At 40.9% G+C, this 22,858-nt stretch overlaps 1 protein-coding gene across 2 annotated transcripts in view; it reads right to left on the bottom strand.

Moving 5' to 3' along the window:
- Positions 1–3,357: 3,357 nt before the first annotated feature.
- LOC149202690 (glutamate-1-semialdehyde 2,1-aminomutase, chloroplastic-like) overlaps positions 3,358–22,858 on the bottom strand; it is a 184,347-nt gene continuing 164,846 nt past the window's right edge. For both annotated transcript variants that reach the window (XM_089403202.1, XM_089403203.1), the window contains one exon: positions 3,358–4,770. In XM_089403202.1, the coding sequence (XP_089259328.1) occupies positions 3,703–4,770 (1,068 nt within the window). In that variant the 3' untranslated portion in view covers positions 3,358–3,702. The remainder of the gene's footprint in view (positions 4,771–22,858) is intronic.

The following is a 22,858-nucleotide window of genomic DNA, read 5'->3' on the forward strand; positions in this document are numbered from 1 at the left end:
TAACCCACCTTGGTTTCCCTTTCATATTTATTAAATGGATTATGGGATGTATCACTAACATTCTTTTCAGTGTCCTGGTCAATGGGAGTGCATCCCCGTTCCTCACCTCGGCTCGAGGATTGCGTCAGGGGTGTCCTCTCTCACCACTACTTTTTCTCCTGATCATGGAAGGCCTCGGACGAATAATAACAGAAGATCATAGGGGAGGAAGACTCAATGGTATAAAGATTACGGATGATTGCACGCTAACACACCTTCTTTTTGTGGACGACGTGCTGGTTTTTCTCAATGGGAGCGTAGGGGATTTGACATCGATCAGAGATATTTTTTCCTTATTTCAAAAGGCCACGGGGATGATCATTAACGATGGAAAATCTACTTTGACGGTCACAGCCTGCTCACAGCATGAAATACATTATGCTCTCCACAGATTCCACTTTACACGGATTGATCTGGAAGAGGGGCTGAAATATTTGGGATACAAGTTAAAGCCAATAGGATACAAAATAGCGGATTAGACTTGGCTCATTGCAAAGCTGGAAAGAGGCTCAGCATATGGTACTTAAGATTCTTATCTCGTGCAGGCCGCTCAACACTCATCAAGAGTGTCCTGGAAGCGACCCCGGTGTATTGGATGTCTCTGGCCTGGATACCTCGAGGCATCTTGTTGAGGATACAAAATCTCTGCTGCAAATTCTTATGGAGGGGTAATCAGCCAGGAAGAATATATGCATGGGCAAAGTGGGATGCACTCACACTTCCAAAAAAATGGGGAGGCTGGGGACTCAAAAAGCTTGACGATTTTTCCTCAGCACTGGCAGCGAAGCTAGGATGGCAATTGGTAGCTTCAAACAGTTTGTGGACAAGGGTGGCCTACTCGAAATACATCGCCCCTACACAAGTATTGGATTGGATCAGAAGACCGGTTAGACTCTTTACCGGTATTTCGATCATATGGAAGGTTGTCCTGAAAGCTTTGGATCCCATCCGCTCTAGTATTACTTGGCGAATCCATTCGGGGAACAGAGTGCGCATTGGGATAGATCTGTGGATTGGATGTGGGAACATGCACAAATTACCTCCAGATCTATTAGTGCACCTAAGGGAACAAAATGTTACACACCTTGCTCACATAGCTGATGATTTCAACTCCTCTTTCCTTCAACAGGCTTGGAAAACAGATCTTCAACTTAACATTCCTCCTCCATGGCAGCAGATCTGGAGGGACTATTCACAAGCCCTCCTGGAGGCTCATATCCAAATTACAGATGGTGATGACGAGTTAATCTGAGCTCTGGTGAAAACAGGGAGATATACACCAAAGGAAGGATACATTGTACTGGCAGAGCCGCGGAAGCCCCAAATCCTTCATCAATGGTGGAAACACCTCTGGAAGCTAAAGGTGCCTCCTAGATCCAAATTATTAATGTGGTGCATACTGAGAAATAAAATCCCCACAGGGGATAACCTGATGAAGCGATCTTTCTATGGCCCTCACTGGTGTCATTTTTGCAACATGGATGGTGAATCTGCTTCCCACATATTCTTGAACTGCCATGTTATTCGCAATTTATGGAATCTTGTGTCAGCAGCTGTCCCCACAAACTGTATCTGGCAATCGGGCTCTCTGGTTGATGCCTGGAACCTTTGGTTTTCCTCTGTCATGCCCCACAAATTGAGAAACCTCCCCTTGTTGTTTTGTTGGGCTGTCTAGATAGCTCGCAATCTTTTAATATTCCAGAATGCCCCCCCTAGGTGGACTATCATTGCTGCCATGATCAAAGCAGATTATGACCTTATCCCGATGACCCGCCCTCCCCTATCACACGAAACATATCTCAGGAACAGATTGACCTCAACAGGGCCTGGCCATATTTTGATGGGGCTGCACAAGTAGAAGGTTGTGGTGGGGGAGCTATCCTACACATTTCTGAGAGGCAATCTTACAGCGTGATTATGGGTTTAAGAAGGGGAACGAATAACTTCACAGAACTCTCAGCAACTTTTTATATCATTCGCTTTGCTTTGGAAAAGAACTGCCATGCATTACAACTGTTTGGGGACTCTAAAATAGTCTGCGACTGGTTGAACAAAAGTTCTTATTGCTGGTCTTTTTCATTGAGACACATTCTGGATGAAGCATTAAGATTGATATCCAATTTTGACTATTTTTCATGTAAACATATCTACAGGGAGCGGAACTCAGAGGCTGACCGTCTTTCCAAAGAAGGCGCGATCCAGGAGCAGGGCATCTAGATGATCCGCGAACAGATTGATGAAGAACTCTACCAGTACTATCACAGGCCTTTTATGGACATTATGGACTGATCATTGGACACTTATTTCATATTTTGTACATATTTCTTTTCGTTGTTTCTGCACTGATATTCAGCCAATTATATGATTGGCACTGTTCATGTTTTTGGAATTATCTCCCTGCGTGGATAAAGATAATATTTTCCATGTTGTATTTTTGTTTTATTTTGGACTCTTCTCACAGACTCTGATTGGGCTACTACCTCCCTGCGAGGATATAGGTAGTGGGCTTTGGTGCTTCTTTAGAAGCGATTATCTATCGATAAAAATATCGAAATATGCATATGCATCTACAAAATGTAATTTTTTTTTATTAATGAAATTACGAATTTTCCATAAAAAAAAAAATGTATATACAAACATCACCCTCTACACATATAATTAATCCAACTCTAAATTATAAGTGACGTCTCCCTAAATTATAAGGAGCATCTTTCTAACTTGGATTTACTTTATCACCTAAACTCAAATACCAATGAACAGATAAAAATAAGTTTTTAAACTAAATCAAGAATTATGAAAATATTAAGAAGCTGGAGTAAGACCTTGTTAAATATGTGAAATTTATAAATTTTTAATAAGATTATTAAAATTTTATATTTTAATATTTAAATTCAATCTCTAATATCAGTAAATGCAACTAGATAAAAATTTATGAACTCAGATTATATTTAATTTTTTATCAAATATATAAAAAATATTAAATTAAATAGTAAAAAAAAATCTTATTAAATATGTGAACTCTATGGAACAAAATAATTAAAGATTAATATTAAGTTTTCTGACTAAACTTATTTCCTTAATTTAATCGTTTTGAATTTGATTGTGCTGTGACAAAGCTAATGCCTCGAACATAAATCCGTGGTAGTACCCACATTCTCCTTGTGGCGTGGGAGCTCCGCACCAGACCCACATGGAGCTCCTCGGAAAAAGCTGTGCAAATTCTATAATCTGCACACGCTGAGTGAGAAAGTATTGGAGGATTGGCGGTCTGTCATCATCACCAATTGATTCGATTTAATGAATCTAGAATAACAAAGAAAAAGCATAAATTTACCCTTTCCTCTTCTTTTTATTTATTTATTTATGTGGTGCAGAGTCTCTGGAAATTGGTCACCACTACCACGGAGTAATATTTGTACCAGGTATCCACTCAAAATGAGCACTTCTTACTGGCCCAACCATAGAACCTAATCCCGAGAGTGTGAAGAGAATTGAGAGTGTGAAGAGAACCCGAGAGTATGAAGAGAATTGAGAGTGTAAAGAGAATTGAACAGTGACATCTCCATAGCAAAGATGCTTTAACAAAAAAAACACAAATAGATTACAAAGTAATTCTCCACTAATTATACTATTGTATTTGAGGGAAAGCTGCTAATGACAATTTTAAATACTCTCAAATACCCTTTTCGCTGCTGCTATGGTGAAATCTATATCTTGTTCAGTGTGGGTTAAACTCGTAAACCCAGCTTCAAACTGTGAGGGAGCAAGGTAGACACCCTGCTCCAGCATAGCCCTGTGAAACCTTGCAAATTTGGCAGCATCACTTTTTTTCGCATCTGCAAAGTTCAAGACTGGCCCCGCGTTAAAGAAAAAACCAAACATACCACGAATATGTCCACCGCACATCTCATGACCTGCATTCCTCCCCTCCTCAAGGAGACCTTGCACTAACCGACTAGTTACTTTATCCAGGTATTCATAACTACCAGCTTGTTGCAACCTCTGAAGAGTGCATATTCCTGCAGTCATGGCCAATGGGTTCCCACTCAGTGTTCCAGCCTGGTACATTGGCCCTGCTGGGGCTACCATCATCATTATTTCCTTTCTGCCTCCATATGCCCCAACTGGAAGCCCCCCTCCTATGATCTTCCCAAGTGTTGTAAGGTCTGGGGTTATACCAAAATACTCTTGGGCACCTCCATATGCAATCCTGAAGCCTGTCATAACCTCATCAAAGACCAAAAGTGCTCCATCTGCTCTTGTAACCTCCCGCAGTCCCTGCAAAAACCCCTTATCAGGGGCGATGAAACCAGAATTGCCAACTACAGGCTCCAGAATCACAGCAGCAATCTTTCCTTTGTTTTCATTAAATAGTTTCTCCACAGCATTTATGTCATTGTAGGGTGCTGTAAGAGTTTCAAATGTGGCAGCTTTGGGGACCCCAGGAGAATCAGGAAGCCCAAGAGTTGCAACACCACTTCCTGCTTTTACCAAGAAAGCATCTGCATGACCATGATAACAGCCTTCAAACTTAATTATCTTCTCCCTACCTGTGAAGGCACGTGCCAAACGTAACATGCCCATGCATGCTTCCGTCCCTGAATTGACAAAGCGGACCATTTCTATGCTAGGTACTGCCTTAATAACCATCTCAGCCAGAACATTTTCTGCAACGCATGGGGCACCAAAGCTAGTACCTTTTCTCAGGGCTTCAATCAGAGCAGCATTAACCTGCAAGTTTCAACAGACATCATACACATGAGAAAAATGGATATCGATATTGTTTATTGCAAAGAGAAAGCAGATCAAAAAGCTGGTCTTCCAGTTTAATTTAATAAATTATATGGTAATACAAATAAATGTAGCAATGATGTGAAGAAAAAGCTCTGATTATCTACCCATTCTTGACAGGCAAATATACATGTCAGCAAAGTGAATAGAGATGGTAATAATATAAATGCAGCAATGGTGTGAAGAAAAAGCTCTGATTATCTACCCATTCTTGACAGGCAAATATACATGTCAGCAGAGTGAATAGAGATGGTAATAGTGGAGATATTCAACATTTCGTAAATTAAAAGTATGGTAGGAAACCACTTTTAAGCAAGGTACTTGAAAGTCTCCAAGTTATGGCAACAAAAGTATCATTAACACAGTTTTCCTAGATAATATTTTTCTTGCTGGAGGAAAGTATAGAGAATTTATACATACAAAGGAGAATCTTATAGGTCGTATAATAGTGTAAAACAAAAGAGCAAAATGTGCAAGCAGCATATTAGAAACGGAAAAGACTGAATCCGTTTATTCATCCAATAGTCAAACTAGGTCCTAGATGAACCCAATTACAGGTAGATGGACCAAAAGAAGTGTAAATGAGACCAGAAAGGTACAGGAGAAATGTTAGCCACTGCTGGCTGCAAAACTGTTCCCAAGCAACCTGGGAAGAAACATGGAAGAATGCATACAAAAACTCTAAAACATTCCCAAATGAAATATGTTGGAAGTACTTATGCAGACCACACATTAGAGTAGAATCCCTATGAAACATGACAGCTGAAACACCAAAAAGCACAAGCACAAAAATTGTTGAAATAGGTAACTAGGTTCGGTCTTCATAAATATGAAATGTACTCTTGATTCTTGTATATTGTAAAAAGAAAGAAAAATTATTATTATTATTTTTTTAGCATGGGTTTCATGCTCAAAATCAATTTATTTGTAGGTCAAGCACCCATTGAGTGCTTCTAGGGTTTTTCATAGAGTCAAGAAGTCAATTGAGTCATTGTCATATATGAAAGACCCCATTGGGCACTATGCATCATGTAAAGAAAAATTATGTAAGTCAAATTGAGTCATAAAGACCCTCCAAGATCAAGTCCGCCTAGCTGCAACAGGTCAGCCTCATAAGGGCTATTCGACCACCATGAGAAACCTATGCACAAAAAAAAAATTCAACCTCATTTGGAGAACACCTACACACAAGTTTGGTTACAAGAAGACAAGAAAAAGAAGCCAAAATCCTAGCGAAGAGAAGGAGATCTAAAGCAAGAAGAATCCGAGATTTTTAAGGACTGTTTTGGGCTAAATCTCCCACACGTGTGAAGAAGAATTTGGGCTTCTTTGAGTTACAGCAAGACCGAATTGCAGTCACACCAAGGTGCCGAATTTATGGTCAAGGAGCATCGAGATTGAAAGCCGAATTATCAAGGTAGGAAAGCAAGCAAGGAGAAGACCTTATTTTGACCCTAAGTTGCACGAAATGGGGAAACAGGTAAGAGTTTCCAAATGGGCACGGGTATGAAACGTGACCCCCCCAAATTTTCGAAACGGGGAAACGCAATATATATATATATATATATTATAGGACATTTAAGAAATATGTGCAATCATAAAGCATATATGATACATTCTAATTTATTACATTATGATTAAATTATCAATTGTCAATGCATAAACTATAAGTCTCTAAATTTACATCACATTTACTCATGAATGATCACATAATGAAAATAACAGTATCCAAAATCAGCCATGAGAAATTTCTAATTTCTCGTCTCGTGCTTGATTTGGTATCTCCTCCTACATAGTTGAACGACCTTAGGAATTTTCATGTTTATGGAGGAACGACGCGGAACGGAGGTATGACGCGGGGTTCGAAGGGATGGAGCTCCGAGACCGCGAAGGATTAGGGTAAGAGCTCACTATTAACCGCAGGACCGCAGGCTGTTGTCCATAAACCGGCCTGTACATGTACCGGACGACGGGGTCGAGCTCGCGCCTGCCCAGCTTTCAACGCCGATTAACAGCCGGTTGACCGACATGGAGGGTTTTATGGAAACGGACCTCGTGGATTATTCCGAGGATCCGCTGGAAGGGCATATAATATTCAGCAGCCCTAATTTTACGGTCCCGGTTTCTGTTCCACCGACTGCAGCGGAGACTCACGCTCTGGACACCTCTCCTGTGGTTTCCCTTCCAGATCCGCACTCCCTTCGCGCAACTGCCTCGCCGCCCGGACTGGAAGCCCCGCCCCTCTCACCTGGTACGGCACTCCTCCTCACTTCCCTCTCTCCCGATTCTCTGTCCTTCGATCCGTTTCCATCTCCGCCTCACGATCCAGCTCCTGCACAAGAAGGAACCCGGGTGACGGAAGCACAAACCCTCCAGGACACAGGGACGCGGCCATCAGGATGTTTCGGCACCCCGGCCATTAATGTAAAAGCCACGAAACCCTCCCTCCCGGATGGAGTAAAAAACCCATTAGTGGATCATCCGTCGGCGCCACGAACGAAGAAGCGGAAATCAAAGTGTATCAGAGCGACGGCCAAAGATATTACCATAGCATTCGGCGATCCATCGGACCTAGGGGAAACAATGACCATGGCACGAACGGTATTGGTAGGACATGTGCGGGGGCGTGTTTTCTCAGCAGGCAGACTGACGCAATGGGTAAAAGAAATCTGGGGGGCCCTGCTCATAGAATTACCGGAGGTTCATGTTCTCCCGAGGGGGTGGTTCTCCTTACACTTTGCGAAAGAGGGTTACACAGATTTAGTACTTGCACAGTACTGGCACATCGAAATGGCACCAGTGTTACTTAAGAGATGGAGCCCCCTATTTGATCCCGAGCGCGAACAGATAGGAGCAGGACCTCTATGGGTGCGTCTGCCAGGGCTGCCGCTACAGTATTGGAGTGAGGAAGCACTCATCCGAATTGGAAATGCACTGGGCACGTACCTAGATCATGACCGCTCATATGTGGAAACGAAGAAACGAACCCTAGCACGTGTACTGGTGTACTTGGATACCCGAGACGGACTGGAGGAAAAGATTACTTTGCAATGGGGTAAATACAGCAGAACTCAAATCCTCGACTACGAAGGTGTCCCTTTTCGCTGCAATCGCTGCCACCAAGTGGGACACCTCTTCAAGGATTGCCCACTGAACAAAAGCCCGGAAGACTCTCCAAAAATTTCGCCCTTATCATCCAGAGGAGTCTCGCCCATCATCCCCCGCCCATCTCAGGGTAATGCATCAGCTCAGGGCTCTCCAGCGAAAGCAGGACCGAAAAAGCTAGACTCGCCTTCTCCTCCACTGACAAGGGCTCGGGCAGCTGCAGCAGCCGCACAGGCCTCGGGTACTATTCTTATCCCTCCCTCTATTTCTTCTGGCATCTCATCTGATTTCGTTTTTTCAAATGTAACTTGCACCATGGCGCATTGCTCCATCCCTTCGCCCCCCTTGATCCCGTCTACTGCTCCGCCCTCTTTGCCTCCCGCATCCTCGCCCTCCTCGATTTCATCCTCCAGGAAGCCCTCCTCCCACCCTTACTCCCTTCGCCCTCGGCCCTCTCAGTCGGACGCCTCTGGACCGCAGGCCGGTTTGGGTATTGTCCCACTGGGCCCTGGATCTCTGTCCTCCCGGGGCAGAAAAACCGATCTTTCCAAAGCCATTAGGCGTGCAGGAGCGGAAGTCGCATCTGGGCGCCAATCCACCATTGACGGGGTCCTTAGAGCAGCCAAATCCCCGAGGATCGCCCCCCATGAAGTGTCTATCTTTCAATTGTCGGGGCCTGGCTAGTGCCCCAAAGAAACTAGCTCTCAAACGACTTTTTGAGGTCGAATTACCTGATATCATTCTCCTTCAAGAAACACTTGGCCCTGCAGAGGCTATATCTCTTTCCTTAAGCACTCTGGCGGCCAGATGGAAGTTCCTGGCAATTGATGCTAACGGAAGATCGGGGGGACTGGCAATTGGTTATAACCCAAAATCTATCAGGCTGGACTCCTCATGGGGTGGTCAAGGATTCATGGGAGCAGACATCTTTTCGGCGGATCTCGGCCTGTCCCTTCGTATTGTCAACATATATGGTCCATGCCAACAGAGGGAAAGCTTCTGGAGACAATTCTTCAATCGTAATCTAATGGCTCTTGATCGAATCATTCTGGGAGGAGATATGAATTTTTCAATGGGATTCAGGGAATCATGGGGTTCAATGGCGCAAGTGGACACCATCACAGAGTTCATGAGAAATACCTTGGATCAGAATGACTTCATTGATATACCTATGCAGAAACCACTGCCCACTTGGAGAAACAGAAGGGTGGGAGCATCTGCATTAGCTCGTAGATTAGACAGGTTCCTGATGAAAGGACCCCTGATCCATCAGTTACATTTCTACAAGCAATGGGTGGGATCGGGAGGCATATCAGATCACTCCCCTATCTTATTGGAAATCCTGGGCCCTCACCATAAGCCAAAAGCCCCATTCAAATTCAATCATGTGTGGCTTCAGGACCAAGACTTTACTAAATTGGTTACAGACTACTGGAAAGCGCATCCCATTGACAGAGAATCATCATTGGCTAGGGGATTCTGTAAAAATCTTACTGAGTTAAAACACCTAGTTATCAACTGGGCAAAAGAAAAGAAAGCAAGAGAAGATGTTCAGATCACACAAGTGGAAGAAGAACTGAAAGTTCTTCTGGATGAGCGGAATCTGGGTTTCGTTACGGGAGATGACAAAGCCCGACTGGTGGAATTGGAAAATCAGAAGAACAATATTCTCAGGCAGAGGGAGGAATCGCTCAGATTGCGCAGTAGGGCAACATGGCTGAAAGCAGGGGATGAAAACTCAAGATTCTTCCACAATTATGCCAAGGGAAGGAAAGTGGCAAACACTATCTGGAATCTACCCCTACCTGAAGGAGGTTTTGCGGACTCCTTCAACAAGCTCTCCCAGCTTGGAACGGAGCACTTCAGAGGTTTATACAAGAGCCCTGCTGGCACAAATTTGGCAGAAATCATCAATGTGGCCACTCATTTCCCTAGATTTGTAAATGATGAGGACTCTGCAGATCTCACAGCCCCTGTCTCTATGGAAGAACTGGAAAGCACTCTTAAATGGTTCAAGAAAGAAAAGAGTCCTGGGCCGGATGGCTGGACTATAGAATTCTATATTGCCTTTTTTGATCTCATGGGAGGAGACCTGCTTGGGGTGATTGAGGAAAGCAGAACATCGGGGTGCCTCTATAACGCCATAAACTCCACCTTCATTGCCCTCATCCCAAAATCCGACTCCCCTACCTCCTTTGATGATTTCCGCCCCATCTCACTGTGCAATGTACTATACAAGATCATCTCAAAAATAATTGCTAATAGGATCAAGCCCATTCTATCAAAGCACATCGCCCCCCAGCAATTTGCTTTCCTAGAGGATAGGCAGATTCATGAGGCCATTGGATCCGCCCAGGAAGCGCTTCATTCCATCTGGACTAAACACCTCAAATGTATACTCCTGAAGATCGATCTCGCAAAAGCATTTGACCGTGTCAGCTGGCTTTATATCAAAATGATCCTTATCCATTTGGGCTTCCCACATCCCCTCATAAATTGGATCATGGCCTGTATTACTACACCCTCCTTCAGCATCCTGATCAATGGTTCTGCCTCCCATTTCTTCCACTCAGAAAGAGGACTCCGACAGGGCTGTCCACTCTCGCCTCTCCTATTCCTATTGGTCATGGAAGGTTTGAGCCGTCTAATCATCACTGCAAAAAGGGAAGGGGCTCTGAGAGGTCTTAAGATAACAGAAGAATGTTACCTCACTCACCTACTGTTTGTAGACGATGTATTAATTCTCTTGGATGGCAGCATACAGGACTCCACAAATTTCTTCCGCATATTAAATCTTTTCTCACAAGCCACAGGCATGGAGGTCAACCGGATGAAATCTACCATAACTCTGGCCAGGACCTCTGTAAATGAGTCTCAAACTGCCCGGCAGGCTTTCCCATACACCCCACAATTATTGGACAGGGGGCTAAAATACTTGGGTTTTTGGTTAAAACCCACAAGCCAAAAGATCGCAGATTGGGCTTGGCTTGTAGCTAAAGTGGAAAAAAGGCTATTCTGTTGGAGTCACAGATACCTCTCCAGGGCTGGGCGGTTAGTCCTGATCAAATCAGTGCTGGAAGCAACCCCGGTATTCTGGATGGCGCTCGCCTGGATTCCTCGGCACATATTGGCTCGTCTACAGCAACTATGCAACAGATATCTATGGGTAGGTAGTCAAGACAAGCGTATCTTCGCCTGGATCGGATGGCAAAAGATAGCAATCCCGAAGAATTGGGGAGGCTGGGGGTTAAAGGAGCTCCCTATCTTCGCACAAGCTCTGGCTGCGAAAATGAGCTGGGCACTGTTAACATCTCAGAGTTTATGGACCCGTCTCACTTATCACAAATACATCTGGCCTCTCAGCACCCTGGATTGGATCAGACTTCCAAATTGGAACAAATCTGGCATATCTTCCATATGGAAAGCTCTAATACACTCTCTTCCCTTAATTAGAGACAATCTGGTATGGAGAATCAGGGATGGTACTCGAGCTCGGATCGGTCTTGACCCTTGGACTAACAGTGGCGGGCGGCATATCCTCTCACAAGAACTGGTGGAATACCTCCTCACACAGGACATCAAAGTAATTGCGCAAATTGCTGATCAAGAAAACTCTGACATATTCCACCAGGCATGGAAAACAGCGCATCACCTAAATCTGCCCCGAAGATGGCACCCTGAATGGCAGGAATACAGAGAGGCTCTGATCGAATCACATATCAGAATCATAGAGGGGCCAGACGAGCTCATATGGAATCAAGCCGAGGACGGAAATTACTCTCCTAAGGCAGGCTACAAGCAGCTCATTAGTCATAAGAAACCTGATGTCTTAGCTAGCTGGTGGCATAACATATGGAAACACTCTGCAGCGCCACGCTCAAAACTATTCACCTGGTGTATCTTGAGGAACAAGATTCCCACGGGGGAACATCTTATGCACAGGGCACAGTATGGACCAACTTGGTGTGTATTATGCAAAGAAGCCTCAGAATCCACGGAGCATTTATTTTTGAGATGCAGAACAATTCAGAATCTCTGGTCAAATCTTAAAAGCTTCATAAATTACACTGGAAATTGGGATGGAACAGACCTCACAGAAGCTTGGATAGAGTGGGAAAGGAGACACAAAGGATCGAAGATCACCAACCTGCCAATTATTGTAAACTGGCACTTATGGAAATCAAGAAACCGCATAATATTTGAAGACAAGCAGGTTCACTGGCCCCTGGTGGAGGCTGGTATTATAGCTGCATTCAGAGAACTACCTGACCCACCCCCTCCAAAAACCCGCCTCCCAAATCCTCCCCCATGCATTGATCATAGCACCCCATGGGCCTATTTTGATGGTGCTGCAAACAGACAGAGCTGTGGGGGTGGGTTTATCATACATAAATCTGAGCATCATTATTATAAAATAAAGGCGGGTCTGGGCACTGGAACCAACAACTTTGCTGAGCTTATCACTTTGAGACATTTACTCCATTTTGCATTGGGACATCACTGCACTAGCATCAATATTTTTGGGGACTCTCAAATTATCATAAATTGGTTCAATGGAATATATGCATGTCACATCCACACACTCAGCATTATCTTGAATGAGGTACTCGAACTCAAAGCAGCTTTTAACAATATTACATGTTCTCATATCTACAGGGAACATAACAAAGGCGCTGACAAATTATCCAAGGAGGCCGCGTTGATGGACAAAGGTATTTGGGAGATCACAGAAATTCAAGGCCAGCAGGAACACAAATATTATCACCGTCCATACATAGACCCGGGATACCAGACTACACCGGGTCATCAAACAAACTGAAGTTTTTTGCATGTATATGACAGATGAAATTTGATAAGCTTAACATATTTTTGTCGAAACAGTAAGATGTGTTGCCGAAAAGGCATACTGTAACAGCTCAAACAGAATGCCCTGCGTGGCAAATCTGAACTGAAAACTCATACAGAATCTTTTTGCAAAGGGTACAATGTACAAAGTGAACATCAGCATATGCGTAAAAGCATCTACAATATGTAATTTTCCTTAATAATGAAAATTACGGATTTTTCCAGTGGAAAAAAAAGTTGAACGACCTTAGTGCTCTTGATTAAACACAAGTTCCATACCCTAGTACCCTACGTGCTCTTGATTATTGGGAGTCTCCCCTGCATAGAGGGTTTGGTTCTCTTGATTAAATACAAGTCCCATACCCTAGTACATGGCAAAATCCAATGGAAACATTGCAATCCCCCCAATCCTGAAATCCTGAAAAACAAATAAGTCTGCTGGATTTTGAGTGAGATCTCAAATTCTACTTTCTCCATATGAAATCCAATGAGGGCAAAACCACTCTCAAACATCCCGAGTCATTTCATGGTAATGTTAAAAATTTAAGTAAAAGGATGAAAATGAAAAATAAAGGAGAATGTCACTTTTACTAGGGCCATAGGCTTGAACATTAGGTTGTCCCACTCAAAAAATCATCATTTTTATAACTTGAGAGGCATCTAAAAGCATCTAGAAGATATTTTAGTCGCCGACTAAAAAATTAGAAGCGGAGAAATTAAAAAAAAATACAAGAAAAAGTCAAGTTAGAAGAGGAAACTCCACCGTACGGCCTGGAAACTCGTTTCCGGCCGTATTGGCCATGTTTCCTCCTCGAGAAATGGGCCAGTACAGCCGGAAACGAGTTTCCAGGCCGTATGGTACAAGTTTCCTCGTTTCCGTTTTGTTTCCAGCGGAAAACGGACCCTTCTCCAACGTTTCCTGCAACTTAGTTTTGACTTATATCTCCCACACGTGTGAAACTGCAGAAAGTACAAAAGGGCCGAAAGTTGCAATCCTAAAATAGCAACTTGAAATTCTGAAGAAGGTTGAAATCTGAAGTATTGGAGCAACTCATCAAGAAGAGGTTTGACTTGGTCTTGGGTCATAGGTCTTGGAATTCGTCATTTGAAGATTCTACTAGAAGAGAAGAATTCTTGTGGGTTAGCAGCCTACATCTTGTGTCCTTGTGTACTATTGATCTTTATGTTTTGGTAGTTGTTTGATGATAAAAACAGAATAATAATCAGATAAAGGAAGAAACTAACTACAAGTACATCAAGTTAAGTAAAAGAACATCACACGCAGTTATCAAAGTAAGAGAAATCACCCTAAACTAGTTGCCCTTGATTTCTCAACATGGTTTCAGAGCTAAGGTGACAACAAGAAGAAAAGGCGGCTTGAAGGTCTTCCAATTGAAGAAGGATACATAAGGGCCAAGCACAAGGATATCATCAAGGAGAACTAAGAAGCATCAAGGAGGACTATCCATCTCATCACAAGGTTCATATCATCTAGAAGGAACAACACTTTGAAGAAGAAGAAGACCTCAAAGACCCTACCTCCATTAAAAGAAGGATTCTACACTTGAAGCACTCTTGGAAAGCTTACACATTCTACAATCATCAATCAAAGGAAGCAAGAAAGTGCACTTCATCATCAAAGTGATCTCCCTCACATTAAAGAAAGGATCACATCTCAAACATCCTTGAAGAAAATCATCTCTCCCCATCTTGAAGAAGAAGCATTGTCAAGAAGGCAATCATCATCAAGAAGGCATCTTCAATTGTCAACAACAAAGGAGTAGTGGAAGTCAACATCATCAAGAAGACACCAAGTTGAAGATACCATCATCAGGGAGCATCTTCACTTGACAAGTATTCTATATCTTTATGTCTCAATCTACAATGACTTCTTTCTGCAAGGAGAATAACAAACTTGTTGGATCATCGAATTACCTTGCATGGAAGAAGAGAATAGATTTGATCCTCATATAAAATGAAGTTAGTGAATATGTCACGGGATCAATCTCCAAACCATCTCAAGAGCAATCTCAAGCTCTATCAAAGTACATGAAAGGAGAAATAAGGGCTCAAAGGATCCTCATAGAGTCAATCAAGGATTCTCTCATCCCTTATGTAGCAAAGTTGAAGACAGTGAAAGAGATCTATGAAAAGTTGGTAGAATTGTTCTCTGTAAGCACTACAGGAGAAATTATATCGTTAAGAACCAAACTATACAAGATGAAGGTATCAAAGGAAGAAGGGGTAGCCTCATACCTAATGAGGGTATCTCAAATAAGAGATCAACTACAAGAGCTAGGAGAAATAATGTTTGATCAAGAGATGACCACCATTGTGCTCAATGCACTACCTGATGAATGGGGCAATTTTGTATCAAGCATCTATGGGAAGAAGGAAACCACTCCATTCAACGATCTATGGTCATTATGCAAAATTGAAGAAACTAGATTAAAGGCAAAGAACGATGTTGGATCAAATGAACAAACTCAAGCATATGCAGCTATGGCAAGGAAGAAAGGGAAATTTGGAAAGTTTGAGCCTCGAAAGAAGTTTCAAAAGAAAATTGACATGTCTAAGATTCAATGTTATGAGTGTAATGAATATGGGCACTTCAAGAGGAATTGTCCTAAACTCAAAAAGGACAACAAGAAGAGAAAGGAAAGAAATGAAGCCCATGTCACCAAAGAAGTAGAAGAAGTCAAAGAAGGAAGAAGTGAAATACCTTTACTATGACTAAGACAACATCATATACTTTGCTTTTTTCAGTTTGTAGGAGATAGTTATCACAATGGAAAGCATCACAAGTATGATAGGATGCATTATAGCAAAGATTGAGATGACATCATCATAGAGGCATGGAAGCATAGCCAAAGTAAAAGTCTATATGGTTGAAGAAGTCATAGTACATGATAGAAAGGAAGTAGCTCATGGCATCTTCATTGGAAGCATAGAATGTCAACCGAAATAAGAAGTTTATATGGCTGGAAAAAGTCATCTAGCAAGATAGAAGATAAAGTCATCATATATCATCATTGTTAGAAAGGAGCATTTGCAGAATCCTTCATTGGGAATCAAGATCCTTCAATGGAATCATTGTTAAAAGATTCACCTCTTAAAAGAAGCATCTCGCAAATAGTCTACATTCCACCTTGTGTGGACTCCACTGGTTAGAAGGATGATGGTATGATGACAAAGATGTGCAGCATATCAAGTTGGTTGAAGTACTTTCATCTTCAAGCAAGGAAAGGAAGCCGCTAGAAGAAAGTCTAGATGACCACACGAAGGAAGAGGTATGCATATATTTGATAATAGATAGATAAATTCATGTCATCATATGATTGCAGATAAAATGGGTAGAATGCTATATTTCATGAGCATGATGAAGAAAACTCTTTCATTAGAAAGATACATGAAGGCATGTAGACAATATGCCGTGAACTCTTCTACATATTGACAAGATGAAATCAACATAATATGACCTCATGAAGAATATGAGGTGGTTGGCAATTGTTCCTATGATGAAGGAACTATGTATAGAAGATCTTGAGGAAGCCATATGCGAAGAAGGTGAAAGAAGAGTTCGATGTATATATAGTCACGTAAGATAAGATAAGTGATCAACATCTGATAACAAGAAGGATTAGCTATGACATCTCCATGGAGAAGGTATGAAGACCCTGATATGTATGCTAGAAAAGGAGAACCTTGGTAATGTATGTCTTGGAGATGGATTCATACGGTATGCTAAAGGATGTTGATGTTGCAAGAAGTTGATGTCATGACGAAAGGCCATCATAAAGAGGTAATGTTGATTTGATGTTCATTTTTTTATTCTTGAGAAAACATCTGGTTTGATTGAAACAGGGCTCTTGAAAGAGGGTTGTAGAAGTCACTTACAACTAGTACTCATGAAATTAGATGGAAGATCCTGAAAGAAACATGACTTGAAAAAGGTAGTTGTATGAAGTATAACCAGACGTGGACAAGAAGGCCACTTCCCGATGAAGAGAAGGATGACATAACTATTGGTTCAACACTATGCTTCATTGAAGGCAAGTGATGGAAAAGATGGTCGATGCCCTACAAAGATGTTCTAAAAGAAGAAGGCTCCATGATGAAGAAGTTGAAGTTCATGACATGATGTCGAAAGGAGGAGCACTACAAGCAATTGAAAGTACCATGATCTCCATAAAAGAGCAGAGGGTTGCTGGAAACAAGTCCCTCATTAAAAGGGAGCTTGGTTACATTCCTTTTATAAGAATGGGTAGATCCTCCCCAATTGAGAGGGAGAGATAGACACATCATTCTTGTCTTCATGATGTGAAGAAAGAATAGAGGATTGGGTAAGCACTTGAATTCTGATACTCTTCGAGGATGAGGTAGGGCACCCAATAGGTAAGAGTAGTCGAAGAGGAAATTCCTTGAGGATGTGTTAATCCAAGACAAGAATGGTCCTAAAAGGACATACCTTGTGAACATTCGGATGCAGTATGTGCCTTGAGAGACAATGATGAAGGTGTCTATAAATCATTTGTCTCCCCAACAATGTGCTCTAATATTGTGGAGATAGAGTTGTTAGCCAAGGCCTTACTATGTGACAATGTTGGTTGATATGATGAGATGCATTGATATAAGTTGAATAAATAGCTTATGAGATGGCATACCAATCTGACTCTTCTTATGAGAATTCTTCAGTATGAGAATGTCCAAGTACCTTGCATGGATTATGAATACCTCCCTAGTTAAGAGGGAGTGTTGAAATAGGTAACTATGTTCAATCTTCATAAATATGAAATGTACTCTTAATTCTTGTATATTGTAAAAAGAAAGAAAAATTATCATTATTATTTTTGTAGCATGGGTTTCATACTCAAGGTCAATTTATTTGTAGGTCAAGCACCCATTGAGTGCTTCTAGGGTCTATCATAGAGTCAAGAAATCAATTGAGTCATTGTCATATATGGAAGACCCCATTGGGCACTTTGTATCATGTAAAGAAAATTTACGTAAGTCAAATTGAGTCATAAAGACCCTCCAAGATCAAGTCAGCCTAGTTGCAACAAGTCGGTCTCATAAGGGCTATTCGACCACCATGAGAAGCCTCTATATATAAGGGAGAACTCAACTTCATTTGGAGAACACCTGTTGAGAAATCTACGGCATCAAACAAATTAGATTCTTCAAGCGGATTTCTCTTATTCCTTGACATTTTCTTATGATTATTCTTTCCCTTTTCTTAATTATTCTTTTCAATTACGTTCATCAAGACAAATGACAAACAAATAGGATCAACAAACACAAGAAGTAGGGACAAGGCCAGGGAAAAACCCCTATGAAGAGGAAAACCCAATCATCTCTTTCTCTAGTAGATTAGATCATCATGATACACACTTGGCCTCTTGACCAATAGACTATATCCAACCACCAAATCAACTCCTTTCCATTCTTCAATTTCATCTTTATGATCCCTACAATTGGTATTCTTTGCAACAATGTATTGGCCTCTACAACAAGGGTTCTCATCCTTTTGTAATGGTCTTTGTCTCAAGGATTCTCAGCCCCCTCTAATTACCATTGTAATGATAGCAGAACTTCAACCTCCTGTAATGATTACAAAACTTCAGCCTCCTGTAATGATAGCAGAACTTCAGCCTCCTGTAATGATAGCAGAACTTCAGCGTCCTATAATGATTGTAGAACTTCAGCCTCTTGTAATGATAACAGAACTTCGGCCTCCTGTGATGATAGCAGAACTTTGCCTCCTGCAATGATAGCAAAACATTGGATTACTTTGTTTCTTCTTACCGAGCCTCGAAAATTGCAAATCACAATATTGTCTTCAAATGGTCAAACGATATGCTATAAATAGTTGTTTGCCACTATACGTTTGGGCCGACATGAATAATCCTTGAAGCCAACTTTTTCACTTGAGACCGATTTGTAGGCTTGTTTATAGGCCAACTTGTAGGTTTTCTAGTTTGGAGGTTGACTTGAGGAATATATAGCATCCTTTTGTAGAGAAAGGAGTTGACTTGGTGGAGGATAGACAAGACACAAAAAAAATCGTTTCCTGACTTTAAGGAGCCCAAGAAGGGTCTTGACCTATTGACCATTGGCCCAAGCATTAAACCCATGCTTTAATAAGTCAATAAAAATTTCTTTTACAAATAATTTTCTTTCTTTTAACAAATACATAATTCAAATACAATTATGAAGACCGACACTAGTTACATTCTTCAACACTCCCCCTTAACTAGGGAGGTATTCATAATTTTTACATATGGGAACAAGGATGATCTCAAAATGAAATTATCTACAAAGACAAAGAGTCATACGGCACCAAAGTGCTCTCAAGTTAGATACTTGACCAAGGTATCTAATCGGGTAAGACTAAGGTGTATACCAAGCTTCAGCCACTATAAGTACCATCAAGCTTCCACTCTAACATCGACCCATGGATCTAGGTGTGTATCCAAGGTCAGAGCTCTATGACCAACGAAACCCTCCCTACTTTGGGATTTGGACATCAACACATGGGCCGACCAGATGTCCTCCCAAGCATCAGGCACTCAACCCCAGATGCTTACATCTCTCCTTTAAAAACTAGATATATATCCATCAGTCAAGCATGCTTCCAAAATTCATACTTTTTCATGGAGAGATCCTGCACAAACACAACCCCAATTAGCAATAACCTTTCAATACATATACACGTTAATACGAACCTTAGGGGTCTTCAATTATCCTGATGTTGCTCATATATCTTTCAAAAACATCCAAAACTTCTTCAACTTTGTTATCAGCATCTTATGAACTCATGGGGGGTATCCAAGCTCCCCCTCAACTCAGCGATAGACTTTATCAGGTTCTTCTCTTCATCATGCTCATCATTAAGTCATTTTCAAGATAGGTGAATATCTTCAACATTTTGAAGATTGTGTACCTACAAATCTAGTAACAAGTATAACCAAATACAAGTATACAAGAGCATGAGACAACTAGCACATCATCATATTAAACTTCCATAGCTCAAACTTGAATAATCAATTTCATCAACCATATCTTAAACTTTCACATCGATCAGAACTAAGGTTTTTTGACATAAAACCCTAGTTAAACCTTAGATATCAACAACTCAAAAGCAATTTGTCTAGGGTTTTATTGAACCCAACACTTACTAGGGTTTTGCTACAAGTCTTAGGTTTAATCACTAAGACACAAAATCAAGTTAGTAATCCAGACATATTATACATCTAGGGTTTCAACAATATGCACTTAGAATTTCATGACATACTTTTTATGAGGATTTGTTACAAACCCTAGGACTCATTAATTACATCTAGGGTTTCAATTATGCAAAAGCACATACACTTAGGGTTTCATTGAGATTTCATACAAACAACAAATCCCAAGCACATACATCTAGGGTTTCTCTGAATTTACCAAACCCTAAAGGTTTAGGGTTTTATGACAAACCCTAAAAGATTAGAGTTTTACCAAAGAATTACCAAAACCCTAAATGTCGTTATACTTACAAACCCTAAGTAACCTAGGGTTTTGATAATATATCCTAAGCATCAACAAGTTAGGGTTTTATAGTGAACCCTAAAGATTATGGTTACCGCAGAAATGAACAAATGACAAGAGATATGACAAAGGTAGATTCAATCTAGTGATGGATATTCCTAACAAGAATCTTTTACAATTCAAAACCCTAAAGGTATGATAGTTAGTGATACAAGACATTTTTAAAAATAATTTTAATAATGAAGTTTTTGCAAATCTTATAGTTATAGACATCCCTGAAGTTGTTCCTTTTACAAACCTTGTAAGGTGCTCTTTCTCAATCTTTATGCCTACAACACTTAATGACAAGTACAGCCAGGCAAAACAAAAATTGTGATGTCAGTTTGTCTAGCTAGGGTTTCCTAAGCAATAAAGAAGGACTCCTAGAGCTTCTAATTACAAACTTTGGACAAACCTTATGACTATGAGCTACCTAGGGATTTACAATATTAGATAGCAATTTTCAATATGATGGATACTACCAATCCTAAGACAAGAAGAATATGCAATACATATCATACATACCTTTTCCTTTGAGCTTGTTTCCTTTTGCACGCTGAAGACAAATTGTTAGATAACCAAAACATGAAAAGTAAAGGCAATACTTACCTGAATGAGGTCTAGATGTCTTCTTTTGATAGATACAGGATTCATCATAATATTTCATAATCTAATCTGCTAGCTTGTTTTGTTTCATGGTGATTTTTGGTTCATTCCTATTCACCATTAATCATGATAACTGAATCTATCTTTTATTAGGAGAAACTAGGCTTTGCTATAATACTTCGAAGTTTTCTATTACTGTATACGAGAGATTCATTGATTTCAGTAGCTTTCTTTTTCCCTTGATTGGTCGACTTACTATCTTGAGTAGGGTTAAACTATGTATGAATACCAATCTTTGATATTGTAACTCCCACAGATTGGACAATGTGATTGTAGCTTCAAATGCCCAAGCCTGATGGTAACCAATCCTATAGGAGGTCTCGGCTTCTTTCCACAAGGTGACTGCAGCGTTTAATATGCAACACAATCTCAAAAACTTGCTTAGGATTTCTATTGAATAGCTTGCACCCTGAATGGATTTCAATTTGCAATGATATTTTCCTTCAGAATTTTGGCACCTTTTGATAATGGCTTACAAATATGACTTATAGTCCTCCAATGATTTTGACTTTTGATCAAGCGTATGTACAGGTGTAGAGACTATTTCAATGCTTTGTCTGGGGTAATTATGCACAGAAATAAAACTACAAAACTTTGCACTTTTGATAGAAGACATAGATACTTTCTACGGTTAAAAAAGTTAGCAATGGGTAGGCCTTATGGTGCATTGACTACTTCAGAACAATCTCAAAACTTCAATGAACTTTAATGACTGAAATGTACATACTAAAGATGCAAAGTTGTGCACAGAAAATTCTGGAAGCTTTGATGGAGATGGCAGACCTTGCTAGGTCTTTGATTTACCTTCGCTCCTATGCCAATGACTATTGCCTTACTTGATCTGCTTGATTAGCCTTTCGCTCCACAAGAATAGTCCCTTTTATGCCCTTGCTTTTGAAGATTAGGTTTGTGGTCTAATTGCAGGAATTAGGGCTAATGAAGGGGACCAAAGGGCTACGTTCTGCTTGCCAATGGATGCGGCTAAGAGAGGGTTGCTTCTTCTCCTAACTGATCTCATGAAACAGAGCAAAAATGCTCTTCAAATACCCTAGCTACCTTTGATAAGAACTGAGGCCTAATCTCTGCAATTGGGCATGATATTTTGCACAAAAATTTGCTCTTGATGTCTCCACAACATCGGTCAAGGGTAATTTACTTCCTAGAAATGGAATGATGCCAAAATTGATCTTCTTGTTGCCCTCTATTCACAGCCATTGCTTTGATACCATGTTGAGAAATCTAGGGCATCAAACAAATTAGATTCTTCAAGTGGATTTCTCTTATTCCTTGACATTTTCTTGTGATTATTCTTTCCCATTTCTTAGTTATTCTTTTCAATTATGTTCATCAAGACAAATGTCAAACAAAGAGGATCAACAAGGACACAAGATGTAGGCACAAGGCCAAGGCAAAATCCCTATGAAGGGAAAACTAGTCAACTCTTTCTCTAGTAGATTAGATCATGATGAGACACATTTGACCTCTTGACCAATAAACTATATCCAACCACCAAATCAGCTCCTCCTTTCCATTCTTCAATTTCATCTTTATGATCCCTACAATTGATATTGTTTGCAATAATGTATTGGCCTCTGCAACAAGGGTCCTCGTCCTTTTGTAATGGTCTTTGTCTCAAGGATTCTTGGCCCCCTATAGTAGAACTTCGACCTCCTGTAATGATTGCAAAACTTCGGCCTCTTGTAATGATAGCAAAACTTCGGCCTCCTGTAATGATTGCAAAACTTCGGCCTCCTGTAATGATTGCAAAACTTTGGCCTCTTGTAATGATAGCAGAACTTTGGCCTCCTATAATGATAGCAGAACTTCGGCCTCCTATAATGATCAC

This window comes from Pinus tabuliformis, chromosome 2_1 (genome assembly GCF_031772625.1).
Source record: "Pinus tabuliformis cultivar Carrire ecotype Pingquan chromosome 2_1, CPIR1, whole genome shotgun sequence".
In the NCBI taxonomy this organism is placed as follows: domain Eukaryota; kingdom Viridiplantae; phylum Streptophyta; class Pinopsida; order Pinales; family Pinaceae; genus Pinus; species Pinus tabuliformis.